The sequence below is a fragment of the Temnothorax nylanderi genome, unplaced genomic scaffold (assembly GCF_030848795.1).
Source record: "Temnothorax nylanderi isolate EJ_2023f unplaced genomic scaffold, tnyl_v1.0 TNYL_tig0012_pilon, whole genome shotgun sequence".
Classification (NCBI taxonomy): domain Eukaryota; kingdom Metazoa; phylum Arthropoda; class Insecta; order Hymenoptera; family Formicidae; genus Temnothorax; species Temnothorax nylanderi.
The window spans coordinates 1,396,799-1,410,983 of record NW_027249074.1 but is presented as its reverse complement, the minus strand read 5'-3'; the positions used below and the strand labels follow the sequence as shown (position 1 = coordinate 1,410,983).

At 42.8% G+C, this 14,185-nt stretch overlaps 1 protein-coding gene across 5 annotated transcripts in view; it reads right to left on the bottom strand.

Annotated features, from left to right (window-relative positions):
- Positions 1-14,185, bottom strand: part of LOC139767819 (uncharacterized) — a 189,831-nt gene that overhangs the window by 58,469 nt on the left and 117,177 nt on the right. For all 5 annotated transcript variants that reach the window (XM_071697470.1, XM_071697473.1, XM_071697469.1 and 2 more), the window contains one exon: positions 7,273-9,755. In XM_071697470.1, coding sequence (XP_071553571.1) covers positions 7,273-9,033 — 1,761 coding nt within the window. In that variant the 5' untranslated portion in view covers positions 9,034-9,755. The remainder of the gene's footprint in view (positions 1-7,272; positions 9,756-14,185) is intronic.

The window sequence follows — 14,185 nt, the reverse complement described above, 5'->3', positions numbered from 1 at the left end:
CGTAATAACAATGAACGTTCTGCCTTATTATATCAGAAGAGAAACCCAAATGAGAAATTCTAAAAAAAAAAGTTATTACACGCGAAGAATAACCTTTGAAAATACATTTCAGATAATATTTCTGCAGATACGCTGTTTAAAATAAAATATAAAAGCGTAATCGTAGATTTAATTGCAATCGAAGGCATCGGACTCATTATCTGAAATATGGCGTATGAAAAGAGCACCAAAATGGATGGTTAAAATATCATCTTTTCATCTTTGACAAGTGTGTAATAAGTCAAAGCGAAAACCTTTAGAAAGATAAATTGTCCATCATCACAGAATCTTTTATTACAAACGGCAATCTCAAAAGTGTATAAAACTCGAAATTGACGTTTTTCAAGCCTCAACTCGATTGCATTCCGTTAACAATTCTGTTATTTCATCGCATTGCATTAGTCGCTTTTGTTACTGCCGCACGTGAAATGGGAAACAGAAAAATCCGCGCCGGGGGATCACTTTTGAAGAATCATCGGGCAAAAAAAGGGGGAGCGTAGCGAAACGATTTCGCAATTCATCCCTGTTATTTATCCCGAAACGACCGCAAACGGCTCCGATGATCGCGATTGGCCGGCTGCCAATCCCACTTTCGACGGCATCTACTCGCATGTCGACGTCCTCGACTGGTAAGACAGTCAACTATAACGAGCGGGACGCAGCGACGACATGCGAAAGGGGGAAGTAGCTAGTGGGAGGCAGAGGGGAGGAAAGGGGGGGTTTGAAGATGCGCGGAGGGGGACGAGGGAAAAGGGCGAAAACGGAACGCGGAACGGCGCATCACCACTAGCGAAATCCGACGAGCTACCCTCGTCGGCGCTCGTGTTTGTCCGTGTATTCATCCGTGTACTCCCGGGGGCGGAGACCGCAGAGTATTGATTTCACCCCCGTCCTCCTTCCCCAGTCGACCGCCTCTCTCCCCGCCGTGCCCAGGCCGTTTGCACCCCCCGTTGCCGCTCCTGCAACATTTCCCCACCGACATACAGTCGTAGGAGCAGCAACCAGCCCTCACTCCGACCCTTTCTCGCTCTCTCTTTCTCTCCCGTCCACCCCAATTTCACTCGAACCACTGGTGGTAGCGATGCTACCGACCAGGGCCGGGTCTAGGAGCCACGGAGAATCCACTTTAGATCCACATATTTGAGTAAATAAATAGTCATTGAAAAGATATAAAGGTAACATTCATCAAAAAAATCGGCAAGTGACATTTTGTCTAAAATACACCAAAAAATGCAAAACGAGATGTTCGTTGCTTTTTCTACAAAATTCTGACTGTGAGAATGCTATTTCTGCCAGATGTTTTTCCAATAATGCATAGAAACACTTACGAAAGCGAATACTTTTGATGGACGTATTTCTTTATCTATTTCTATGCAAATATCAGTAGTAACTCTTCAGTAAAGACAATTTTTATGTTTCTTAACTATATATGCAAAACTGATTCATTTCGTTTTCAATTTCTCTCTTTTTTGTTCTTTTAGAACAAGTTTGTTTCGTTTTAGAATGCAAAGAATATAATTACAGCTAAAAAGAACTGAATTCTTAGGCTTGTTCTATTTAAATTCTTTAAATTTTTGTGGATTTAGAATGTGCGACAACACGAGAAAAGAATGAAAGATAAATGAATTACTTGTGCTTTGCTGTTTTTAAAATAAACGAATAAAATATATTTGAATTTGTAAAAAAAAAAATTATTATTAAATCGGTATATTATTAAATCAAAGAAGGATCAGACAACGTTAAATTCTTTACAAGGAAGAAAAATAAACAAGGAATATTCAAGCAAAATTTATTTTTTATTAAGATTTATGTTAAAATTGAAAAAAGCTTGCCATTTAGATTTGATTAAAATTTATAAATTCTTCAAAGTTGAAAATACTAAATGTTATTTTTCTACATATTTTTGTCTGAAAATAACAAAGAACAAAAACTTAATATACATAGGAACAAAACACCGAGAATAAAGCTACGTCAGTAATTAAAAAACTTGGAAAATGTGGATTTTGTTTCCATATGTTTCAAGCTTAATATATGCGGCTCTCTCTGCAGAAACAGAGCTCTGCGGTTATGCGATTCGTTTATCAGGGGTGGCAGAAGACCCAGAGCCGGCTCTGGTGTACCAACACCGATATAGATTCCGCCGGCGCGCTTCTAGGGGCTCGTCGACCGTCACAGACGAAACCTTGCCCGACCGTTCACCAACGAATCAACCTGGTGAGCCAACCCAGCCAGAGCCGTCCGCGTGTGCGTGTCTATATGTATGCGAGAGAGATCGAGAAAGAGAGAACCCCTTTGAAAAGAGTAGGAAAGGTGACGCGGGAGTGACTTGGGGGAAATTCGCGGTGGAAAAGGAGGAAAGGCGAAAGCGCGGACGCGAAGATGGCACTGTGCAGCCTGCATCGACGTCGCGACGCTCAAGAGGGTGGGGACGACGCGGAAGAAGGGTTGAACGTAGGTGGGTGACATCGCGCGGGAAATGGGTGTGTATCGCGGAGTAAATTTCGGGGCAAAAATGTGTTCCGGGGAGAATGTAATCTGTTTATTCCGCTGTTGCTTTTGTGGCGACGTGAGTTAAAGGCGTACGCAGAGGTGGAGGAATAGGGAGAGAAAGAGAGAGAGACAGCTGACGTTTGTGAGTTTAGTTCATTTAATTGGAAAACTCTCATACGACCAATATTTGTTTATGAGCACGGTGCAGACGATTATTAATGCGGCACAAGATAAACATTTGCAACATGGAGGAAGGGAGGGGAAGGAAGGAAGAGAGAGAAAGAGAGAAACATGATGCGAAAACCGATAATTCGATTGACCCGAAAGTTTATGACAATTAAAACTTGTGATTAATCACCCGGCCTTTTTTATCGACATATACTGACTCCTCATGATGTAACTAGCGGAAACGTCGGACAATGTGGTTTTTAATAGCATCTCGAATGAACATGAGGGTAATGAAACTTTTAATTAACTGCGCTTTTGCAGTAAACAATTTAAACTTTTGGTTTAACGAGTTTTATAATAAGGATTTATATATATGTAGGGTAAAACGATTTTATCTAATAGCAAATTTACTCTTCAGATTAATTGGGCCACGATATAAAAAAAGAGAGATCTACAAATGCTAATAACATCGAATTATTGTTCCTAGATATCTTCTTCAATATATTTGTATTATTTCACTGGTAAAAACTCTGGATTGGATCTTAACAATTATTATGATAAATATTAACATCCAATTTACAAAAAAAATATTTTAATTTCTTAAAAGAATGAAATAAAATTTCTACAAACACTTAATCGTAATAAATCATTGCAAAATACACGTTATACAGGAATAAATAAATAAATGCTTCGCTCCAATTGCTTAAATGTTGTTAGAATAATGTAGAACAGTCTTATATGAAACGAATTTGAGAACCCCTAACTCTCTCCATACCAGGGTTATAACGGATTATTCCCCTCGGTGCATAGAGCAGTCGACGATGCCACTTTGCTCAGGCCACCATGCCATGTCCCTCGGCTTTCGCCCAACCTCCGCACCCGTTCCGACATCGATGAGCGTCAATTCCGAGTCGACGGGGGCGCGATCAAAAATATTTATCAAACGGCACGTCAAGCGGATCCTTTTCCGCGCGTTAATCCACTCATTCATCGCGGCTCGATTAACCGCACGTCCGAATTATTAAAATCTATCGACACGGAATTAAATGAGATCGTCATAATCACGCGATGATCCTTCGAATTTCGAACAACCTGAATTTATCTCTTTCACGTTTCACGTACCTCTCAAATTTACCGAGAATGAGTTGAGAGAACTAACTTTCAAAAGAGTTAAAGACTTTGAAAAAATTTGAGAATTAATCGTCATTAAACTTTAAGAATTAAAACTAAATACTTGGTAGTCTGATAATCGAAAGTTGAAAATAAAGAGTAATGAATTGAGGATTGACTGCAATTTGAACGCGATACCTGGAAATACCTGTGACAACTATAAAGTCGAAAAACAATACACTGCCAGAACAGAGATTACATATCGTTTGTTTGCATGTTAATATACGTTCGTTAAATATTACCTCTCTCGAATAGCGCGGTGATCATTAATAATATCGCCGGCAAATCGTAGTGTGCAAAAATAATGACGCCGCTATTACAATGGAGAGCAGTCGTATCGATGTCACTCGCCGAATCGGGCGGCGAATAATAGATGACGCGAGTCAATCGGCTGTGTATCGACGTGTCGGTATACTTTCAAAACGGCTTCGACAAAGCGGCTGCCATGAACCGCGAATAGCGACGAGAGACGCCAAGTGAAAATACTCGCTGCAATCATCGCACAAAGAGCAGAAATAGTTCATGCCAATTTCTATCTTGGTTGAACTTTATACCCTCAGCAAAATCTACACGTTGAAACATCATATAGCGTCTATTATATCATCAAAGAGCATATTTATCGTAATCTATACAATATTTGCCTCAAAAATCGATACATAAAATTTGCATTTAAAATTGCAGCTTGCGGAGTGCACGGTTTGCATATGTAAATAGATAAAAAAATCACACAGCAATACAAAAGCATACAAAAAAGTCTATTAGCATTTAACTATGAAATGAGCACCGAAGACAACTGCAAACATGATAAAAGATGTCTTTTACTGTCGTAATTTAGCGCAAAATTATTCCTTCCTACTCCTCCCTCACCTCCATAAAATTGATATGTACAGCAAAGCTGCTATCTATTCACGAGTATAAAACTTTATTGCCACGCAGTAAACTCTTTCTCCGCAAAATTATGCGAGAATCTCTCTCTGCTTCTCTCTTTAGAACGTACAAAAGAGCAGCATTACAGTTAACCGGAACGTTTAACAGTTAACACTGTGACGTGTACACTCAAGTGTCGTCGGGTTTTCCGCCGCGAGCACATACGCGCGTGCCCTCCCAATTTTGTTGCAGTCGAGCCGAGCCAAGCCGAGCCGGGGCGACCCGCGAGCGCATCCGCGACACGTACACGAGTTGATTGACGCGCGAATACGTGTCCGGCGTTACATGGCTCGCGAACAAGGTTACGAACGAGCACGTACGTGCGGGACGACGATGACGAGAACGACGACGGTCCCGATGTGTGCCAAGGCGAGAGATACACCGAGGTCCGTTGGAAAACGCGCGGATTTCACGACTCCGTGCGTGTACACAATGTCCTGTGTACACGCTACAGCAATTTCAACGTAATACATTCATGAAATATTCCTCGCGGAATACAGTGTCGATTTTTTCGGCCCCGTGCCTGTTGATAGTTTAGATATTTAAAAAATCGGCGAGATATTTAAAAAAATTTTAATTTTTAATTTTTAAAATTTTTAAAATTTTTTAATTTTTTAAATTAAAGTTCGCTTGAATTCGAGCAAATGATGAAATTTGACTATTTGATTGCATTTCAAACATTTCGAAAGTTTGAATATAAAAAATGCGCGACAAAAAGTAAATGTTTCGCGCGGCAAGCGCACGGCGAGTTAGATAAGGTCCAGTTTGAGAGAAAAATTTGTCCGCGCACATCCAAGAAGAAAACCCATCCTATTCGCCGCCGTCCAGCCAACCGTAAAATACGAAAACGTTGTTAGATCTCTTCGAGGGAAAATAATGCACAACTTTTGATGGCTGTGGATCGAGAGAACGAAGCGCGCGCGAGACGAGATTTATTTATGGTGCTCCGCCGTATCTCTCAAACGATATTTTTCGCTTCGCGTTTATTTTCAGATATACATATGCGCGCGCGCTCGCGCGCGGAGACTCGCGACAGAAACCAAAGCTCGTATTTTACAATAACGTTCCCGTCGCGTTCGAGAAGCGGATTTATTTATTCAAGTGTCACGGCGATAGTCTACCCCGACGTAGAATAAAACGGAAGCAAATACGTAAAGCATGTCAATGCGATATCGATTCTTTGAAGTTTCCATTTGGACGAAAATAGAAAAATATCATCTCTTCATGTCTTCATGATTTTTTCATTAACATGTTTCTGCTCAATTTGCAAATAGATATAATAAAAAGGAATCCTCTAGACTAATTCAATATGAGTTACAATTTTATTTCTATTTCCTAGATATTTTGTCTAATAAAAATGGAAAAACGTCCTCTTTTATATTTTATATAGAATCCATCATAACTTAAAGAATACTGTTGCTATAGGAAAGTCATTCTTTCATTTGCGTTTTAAATTATTCACTTTTATATGAATAAATTTACCTTGTTAATTATCTATTGTTTTACTGTCTAATTACTAATGCATGTCATGAGTATCTAATGAGACATTTCGAGTATTTTTTTCCTCTATAATCTCCTAGTATCTCTTTCAGACAAAACTTTTTCCGATGCACGCAACGGAACGCAATATTGATGCATGTACGCGCATACATCATGCAGACTATCGTTTCGTCGCGGTTCGTTCGCGTTCTATGCATATGAACTTATGTAATTGATTCCGTGCCGGCTCTCATCTTGCCGCGCCGCGAGCGAGTTAGGTGCGTACGAGCGTTACGCGTCGCCGCCGACGAGACGAAGATACCGATCGGAGGAGGGAGCTCGAGCTCGTGGCGACTAACGAGCTGCCGGAAATCAGCATTACATATCCGGTCGGAATGCGTCGCGCAAGAGAAAAAAAATTCCCCTGTTTTTTATCCCGCTAACATAGCTGTGCGCGCAATTTTGTGCGGAAAAGGAAATCCGTCAACTTAATTCAACTTGTCTCTCTCAAAGGAGAAAGAAAAATTAATTGTAGACATGTCCGTTTTTCAAATAACAGTTTTAATATGACAGATACTTTATGAATGCGAAGTAATGAATGATATAATGCTATTAACGTGTATTCTAAAATATATTCCAGATTCAATGTAAAAGGTGTTATTTCTTCTGATGTTTGAAGTTGAAAATATTTAATTTAGTTAATAATTTTCAAGCTATAAATCCACAGAGATAAGTAGCTTCTCATGAATCAAATTTTTCATAAATATGAAAACAAATAATGGTGTATCATTAGTCGACAAATTTGAAATAAATTCTAATTAAACTTTAAATTCGTTCATTATGAAAGCTAAAATTTACAAAGTTCGAAAAAATGATCATCTTCATCAACATCTCAAAAGATAACTACAAATTTCGTGAGAACAACACTTTCTGTTAACGCTGAGTAACTTGAATGGTCGACGTTGCGACGAAATTAGTCAACAACTGGCAGAGACTTACCTTTGGTTCCGTCTTCATCTTTTTCGCAGGCGGAGGACTAGCGGCAGTGTCCATTGCTTCCTCGGCGGGTGTCGTGAGCGGTGGACCCGGCACCGCGGCGACCTTGGTTTGTTCCGGTTTGGCCGCCGCGCCGGCCGCCGTGGCGCTCGCCGGACTCGGCGGCGGACAGGGTGCCGCCGCGCTGGTCGCGGGTGGCCCGGGGCCCTGTGACACGGAGAAACCTGTCCTCGAGCTGGGCGGTGGTCCCTGGGTCTGTTGTGGCGCCGTGGCGGCCGGCGTCGGGCCCTGAGACTGCGTCGCGCCACCGGCCGAGTTCTGGCCCTGCGGCGCCGGTCGCGCGGTACCGTTCATCTCCGGCTTGGTCTGCTGGGGTGTGTGATTGCTCTGCGGTTTATCGTGCTTGTCCCGCGCCTTGTCGCGCCGATGACCGCTCGAGCCGCGTTTCGAGCCGGCGGTGGACGAGGGTGCGGCACCGGTGCCGCCGGCCGATGCCGGCGAGTGGCTCGGTTTGGATTTGTTCGACGAAGACGACTGACCGCCGCATGCGGCGCCGCATTCCGAGTTCTGTGAGTTTTGTGCGACCGCGGCCGACGCGGACGTCGATCCGACGGCCGAAGACGAGGACGTCGAGGACGCAGCGGTGCCGTTATTCGAATCCTGTGACGAGGCGGTACCGTTGATTTCGTTCGATTTGACGATCTCGTGCTTGGCCTCGCTGGTCTTAGTACCGGGCTTCGTCCGCTTGATCTTCATCTTGAGGCCCTTGTCGACGGTGGCCGAGTGTTCAACGGCCATCTTGCCGGGATTACCGGCGTTACCGTGGACGGCGTTTACGCCGCTCACGTTTATGCCCGACGCTTGCTTGTTACCGGGACCGGTGACTACAGACGCGGTGCCGTTTGTGTTACCGGCGCCGTTCCCGCTGCCGGTGCCGTTCGCGCCGCCGCTGCCGCTCCCGGGGCTGTTGGAGCGCACCGACGACGAGTTCACGCCGCACGAAGAGGAGGACGATGACGATGAGGATGACGAGGAGGACGACGACAACGACGATGACGAGGACGACGAAGATTGACTGCTGGCGTTCGTGCCAGTCGACGGGACGGACGAGGACGAGGAGTTTGAGTTGAGACCACTCGCCGAGTTCTGTAACTGATGATGATTCGCGTTATTCGGTGCCGATGCTGCCGAGGCAGGCGTAGAAGCCATGCCTGTCCCCGAGCTCAATTTCTCGTCCCTCGTCTTCTCAATGTCCGCATCAAGATCGATTATCAGGTCACCTATGCCAATGTCCCATTCGTTGTCGTCGTACTCAAAGTTATTGCTCGCATTCGTCGCGGCCGGATCCAGTTCACCGGCGTTAGCAGCCACTGTGCTTGCTTTATTAGACTCACGCTGCTGATTCGACGACGACGACGACGACGACGATGACAATGACGACTTGTCCCGACCCTGATGGTGATGATGATGGTGATGATGGTGATGGTGATGGTGATGGTGATGGTGACGATGATCGCGATGCTCCCTGCCGACCAGCGCTCTCTCTTGCCTCCTCGATTGACCGCCGCTAACGTTGTTGTTACTTAAGCCGTTGTTGTTGTTGCTGCTGCTACCGCTGTTACCGTTGTTGCTATTGCCGTTGCTGCCGTTACCACCACTGTTACTATTACTATTACTACTACTAATACCACCACCACCGATGCACGGAGATGGTCCTTTACGGTTTACGTTAGGGAGGCGACCGCCTAGTGGCGTGGTCGCCATGCCCTTGGAAACGTTTCCCCGGCGCCCGCCAGCCTGGTCACCGACTGCCCGCCGTTTCTCACTTTGGATACCAAGTAGTAGTAGTGGTAGCGCGCGTGACTACACGCGTTATCATTACCCCGACCACCGCCCGCGAGACGCGCCTCGTCCATCGAACACATCACTCACTCTCTCGCTTCTACTCTCGCTCGACGTAATTCGCGATATATCCGGCCGTATCTCTCTTCTCGCCTCTCTCTCTCTCTCTTTCTCTTTCTCTCTCTTTCTCGCTCTCTCCTCGCGCCTTCCACCTCTCGGTTATTATCGTGTGTACACCTTATCCACCTTGATTTCTCCTCACCACACTTGCTCCCTGTCGTTAATTCTTACTCGCGTAGCCGGGACGCGCAACCTGATATACCTCTCACCACTCTTCACCGACGACACACTGATCCCCGACACAACACCACGATCACAGCCACTGAACCCCCCCTCTTTGATCACGAACACACCACCCGACACCACTCGTGATTACTTCCAACGTCGTAGGAAATCTCGGCGACCATCCGCGCTCTCGGAATCCTGAGACCCGAGGATGGTGGCTCCTCCACCTATCTCCCACTTGTCGCGAGTTAAGCCATGTCCCCCGAAACGATCCTCCCAGTCGGCGTCAGCCTAACGTGCGGTTCTTCCCTTCGATTTCCCGACGGAACCGCGCCTCGGCTGATCGACGTGCTTCCGATCTGTAACACGCAAGTGATTCCCTTCATGTCGATGTGTTAGATGTGTAACGATTAATTTATCATTTAACGGATTAGCTTGAGATTATCTTGTCGAAGCAGTTACTCCGTGGATGTCTGATTAATCTGATTCGCCTGTTTATTCATGATTTCATTTTTACTAATTAAATATTCATTACATTATCTTCTATTTTAATAATTTTGCGCTTATTAAAATACTAACATTTTATAAGAACCTAACTGTCTTGAGAAACATATCTATCATTTATCGTTGTCTATTATTTTCTTATTTTGATTCAATTAAAATTTTATTTTTTATTTTAAATTCGATGGATGGTTACTGTAAGATGTGGCAATAAGTGCCACGAGAATGGAACAACTCCAATATAGCGAGGCAAGCGCAATCCGTTTCTCTGTAAAACAACGCCGAGATGTGCCGGCACATTCTTAGCTTGATAGGCACGCCGCTCGCAGCTAACATGAGACGCATTCCAGCGGCATAATTATTGTTTTAGAAAGAAGACGAGGTGACCACCGTTATTTCACTATGATAACCTATCTTATGATATAAGTTGCTACACAATTTTGCTATAGACAATCCGGTTGCATTATTACATAATTATTAATTCTTATATATTTGCTGTCATAAACTAGAATTTATTTTTAAATGTAATATTTTAGAGCGTTTTAAAATATTACAATCGTTGGTAAAAATATTTTTAATGAGGTATTGTATAAATTTTAAACTCTTCTCTCTCTCTCTCTCTCTCTCTCTCTCTCTCTCTCTCTCTCTCTCTCTCTCTCTCTCTCTCTCTCTTCTTGTTATTTTAGTTAACTTCTATTATTTACTTTCAACATGATCAAAATTTTTGAATTAAATTCAAAGATACATATAGAATACCAAGATACCAGCAATACATTTGCAAAAATTAAGTTAAACTTTATTTAAAGATTAGAAGATACATAGAGAACGTTTCGATAATATATGCATTTTTTTAACTTTAATAATTTAACTAATAATTGTTAATACAACGGTCACAGAGCAATGATAAAAAGAAAGTTCGTTATTTTTCGAGAACATGTTGTAGTTTCTCATAATGAGAAAATTTTCTAGATTAAGTTCATAATCATAAAATTTGCAGAATGAAATAAAAACGCCCGCGGACCTTACGAGCTGCGATAGAGACGAGGGCGCGGTCACCCATTTGGGAATCCGGCGACTTTAATTAATTTGGCAGCGCTAATTTGGCGTCGCGGCTGGTCTACTCGAAAGACTACGCGCATCACTTTGTAGTCACATTGCTTTCATAAACAATGCTTGATAGCGGATAAGTCTTCAGGGGCACTTGGCCGGCGGCCAATAACCAGCGAAACGCGCGCGCGTTACTCGCCGGCGTTTCTCTTGGGAGAACCCAAGAACGAGTCGAGAGCCGACGTAAACCGGGTTGTTAGCTTCGATATAACGACATGTTTAGAGACCCGCTTCCTCCTTCTCCTCCCCCTCCTCTCCACCTTCCGGCTTTCACCCCGGGCGTGCAACGCGGTGCAACCTCCTCGTCTCGCCCCCGGGACGTTCCCTCTTTCTCTTTCTCTCTGTTTCGCACCTACAAATTGGTATTCCCACTTAGAGAGGAATTCGTGTCAGGCAACGATTAATTTTACCGGCGGCATTTTGGCCGCGGTCCAACCGCCCCGCGTCAGTAACGACCGGCGCGAGAAAGAGAAACGAGGAGATTTGGACGAGGAGAGGGAGATATATCGACGGATCTCCCAATAGAGAGTACAGTAGAATTTATTCCGTGTTCTCTAAAACCGAGTTCTCTCGAAACATTATATGTGACACACGACTGCGTGCGACAATAGTAGTATAGATGGTCGGCGCGAGAAATAAAAAAGAGAACAAATGACAAAATATTGTATCGAAAAATATAATAATTTGAGAAATGATTTATGACTGATAAGTTTTATAAATATATAAGCTGTCTATATTCCGTCGTGACGATATCGATTCGTATTCATCGTGCGTACGCCAAAGTAGGATGATTAAACAGCAAACCGCTATTTACGGTGAGAGATAAATGATCCGAGCAACGGCTTCTTAAAGTGAGGAATAGAATTAACATAAATTACTGAGAATGACTTGTCAGACTTTCTTTAATGTAATTCAATAACGTTTCGGCATGCACGCGCCAATTTACGTTAGCAATCAATTTTACACGATCAGCTATCTTTATAATATGAGACCCAAAATTATCTTTTACATTTAATGTCGGTATAAATCGCGAGATACAAGATTTTTATAATACCATTTAAAATCACCTAAAATAATAAAGAAAAGTGACAATTGAGACACTTAAGCTAAAAGAAGTAAGTAGATAAAGGTCTGGCTGCTCGCGTAAACCTTTCTCCATTTCACCTCGCTTCTTTTGCGGTTATAGATCCGATAATCGTTAGGTGCATCAACTGTTGTCCAATCGACCGCTGCTCCCATACTAATTCATGCGAACGTATAGAAAATCGACCTCGACAAAGACGTTCCAGCTTTAGTATCGCGCACGATGACAGCTCGGCCGCCGTTACTCTTATTTTGATTGTTTCCCCTTTAAGGTTGAATAGACGGATAACGCATCTATCGACCGGCGCCGCGGACGTAAACGCCTCGCGTGATTATAGCCCCGAGTGTAAACGAACTCTAAAGTGAACTCTCGCGGAAATTTCATCGAAAAGTAACTACTAAAAAATTTGTATAAAAAAGAACGTAGTTCCATATAATACGTTTGTATATGATGCATAGATTTATAAATTTGTAATCTATATCACTTTGCAGTTATGTTTGTAGCTGTTATTCTATGTTATGGAAAATTTTTAATTCGGTAGGCTGAAAATCAAAAGTAACATAATACTTACTTCGTTAACACTAAGTTCCTTGAGAGCGAAATATACCTTATATATTATATACTTTGTATTTCCAGATTATCTCTGCGTTACATCGCGAAAAGGGGACGATATATAATATTCAGGAGTTAATCGAGAAGAAGCGGAAGTCGCGCAAAATCACAAGATCGCAGCGTAGCCGGGAACTTGCCCCGGCCTTAAGTTACACCGTCCCCGCATTAAGTTACATGATTAATCGCGCGACTTCGGGGAGTTTCGCGACGAAAATAATATCCGGTGCAATTTATACCGGGTGGGGATAAAGACGAGTCGTTAAGACGAGAACGCGCGGTGGGTATCGCGCGAGGGATCCCTCTTCTCCACGTTCTCGTAACAATTCCACGAATGGAGATTGACGGCATTCCTCGGAGAACAATTGGTAAGCCCGAACTATTCCGTACTGTGGGCGCAAGCATTCTGGCGAACCTCGATCGTAATGACGTCAATGAAGTCCACCACTGAGGTCGGACGGAGGAGAATTTACCTTGTTAACGGAGTTGAGTTAACCCACGAATACTTCGATCCGAAGACGGATGCGAGAGACGCAAAGCTAACGAGTTACCTTCGGAAAAACGAAAACGAGAGCGAATCAGTTTTCCGTAGAATAATACCTCGTTTGAAGATCGGTGATCTCCGTTTCAAAGAAGAAAGTAATTGAGAGGAGAAATATAACGAAATTAATGTATAAAAAGATTTGCTTTGCTTTATAAAAAGATTTCACAGAAAAATCAGAGTTTCATGAAGATGATAGTGGATGTTTAAAATAAAGCTTTTTTTAGCAACGCGTATCGAACGGATTCTATCGGAACGGCTTAATAAATTTTAATTCACAACATTATGTAAAAAATATAAAAAAATATCTCTACGAGTACGTTATTACTTCAAAAGATTATATGCAATAAATAATATTCCAATCTTATTGCCTTTATAATTACGTATACCCATCAAAAAAGATCTTAATTAATATTTAAATCAGTAGCAAATAAGCTGTTTAATGAGCTCGTTATCAAAGCTCATATCGAGTAAATTCATTCGAACGCGATAAACTAGATGCATTTTTTAATTCAATTTTTTCAGCAAGTAAACTATCGTTTCGCGCGTAGACGAAACCTTAAAGGAAACATTAATTACGTTAATCTGTGGAATTAATCAAACGTGTTGGGGTACGCGTTAATACGAAAACAAAGACAGGTTTCTTCTTGGCGCAGCTAGTTTATTCCTTTGTTTTACAGAACGAGCTTCTTATTAACATGTAGCACGGCAGTCGAGCGGAGAGAAGGGGTCATCGCTTATGCTAACGATGCTGCCGCTACTTCCTCCGAAGTAGGGACCACGTAATGAGTTTACTTAAACGAGCTGAAGATTAAGATCTCCGCTGCGTTTTGTGTTAAATTTATCGCTAATACCCCTATTAAAATACTCACACAAGTGCACTCTGTATGCGCTTAGCGCGAACGTCTTGCGGAACACGTCTTGAATAGTACTGGAGCAGCCTTAGA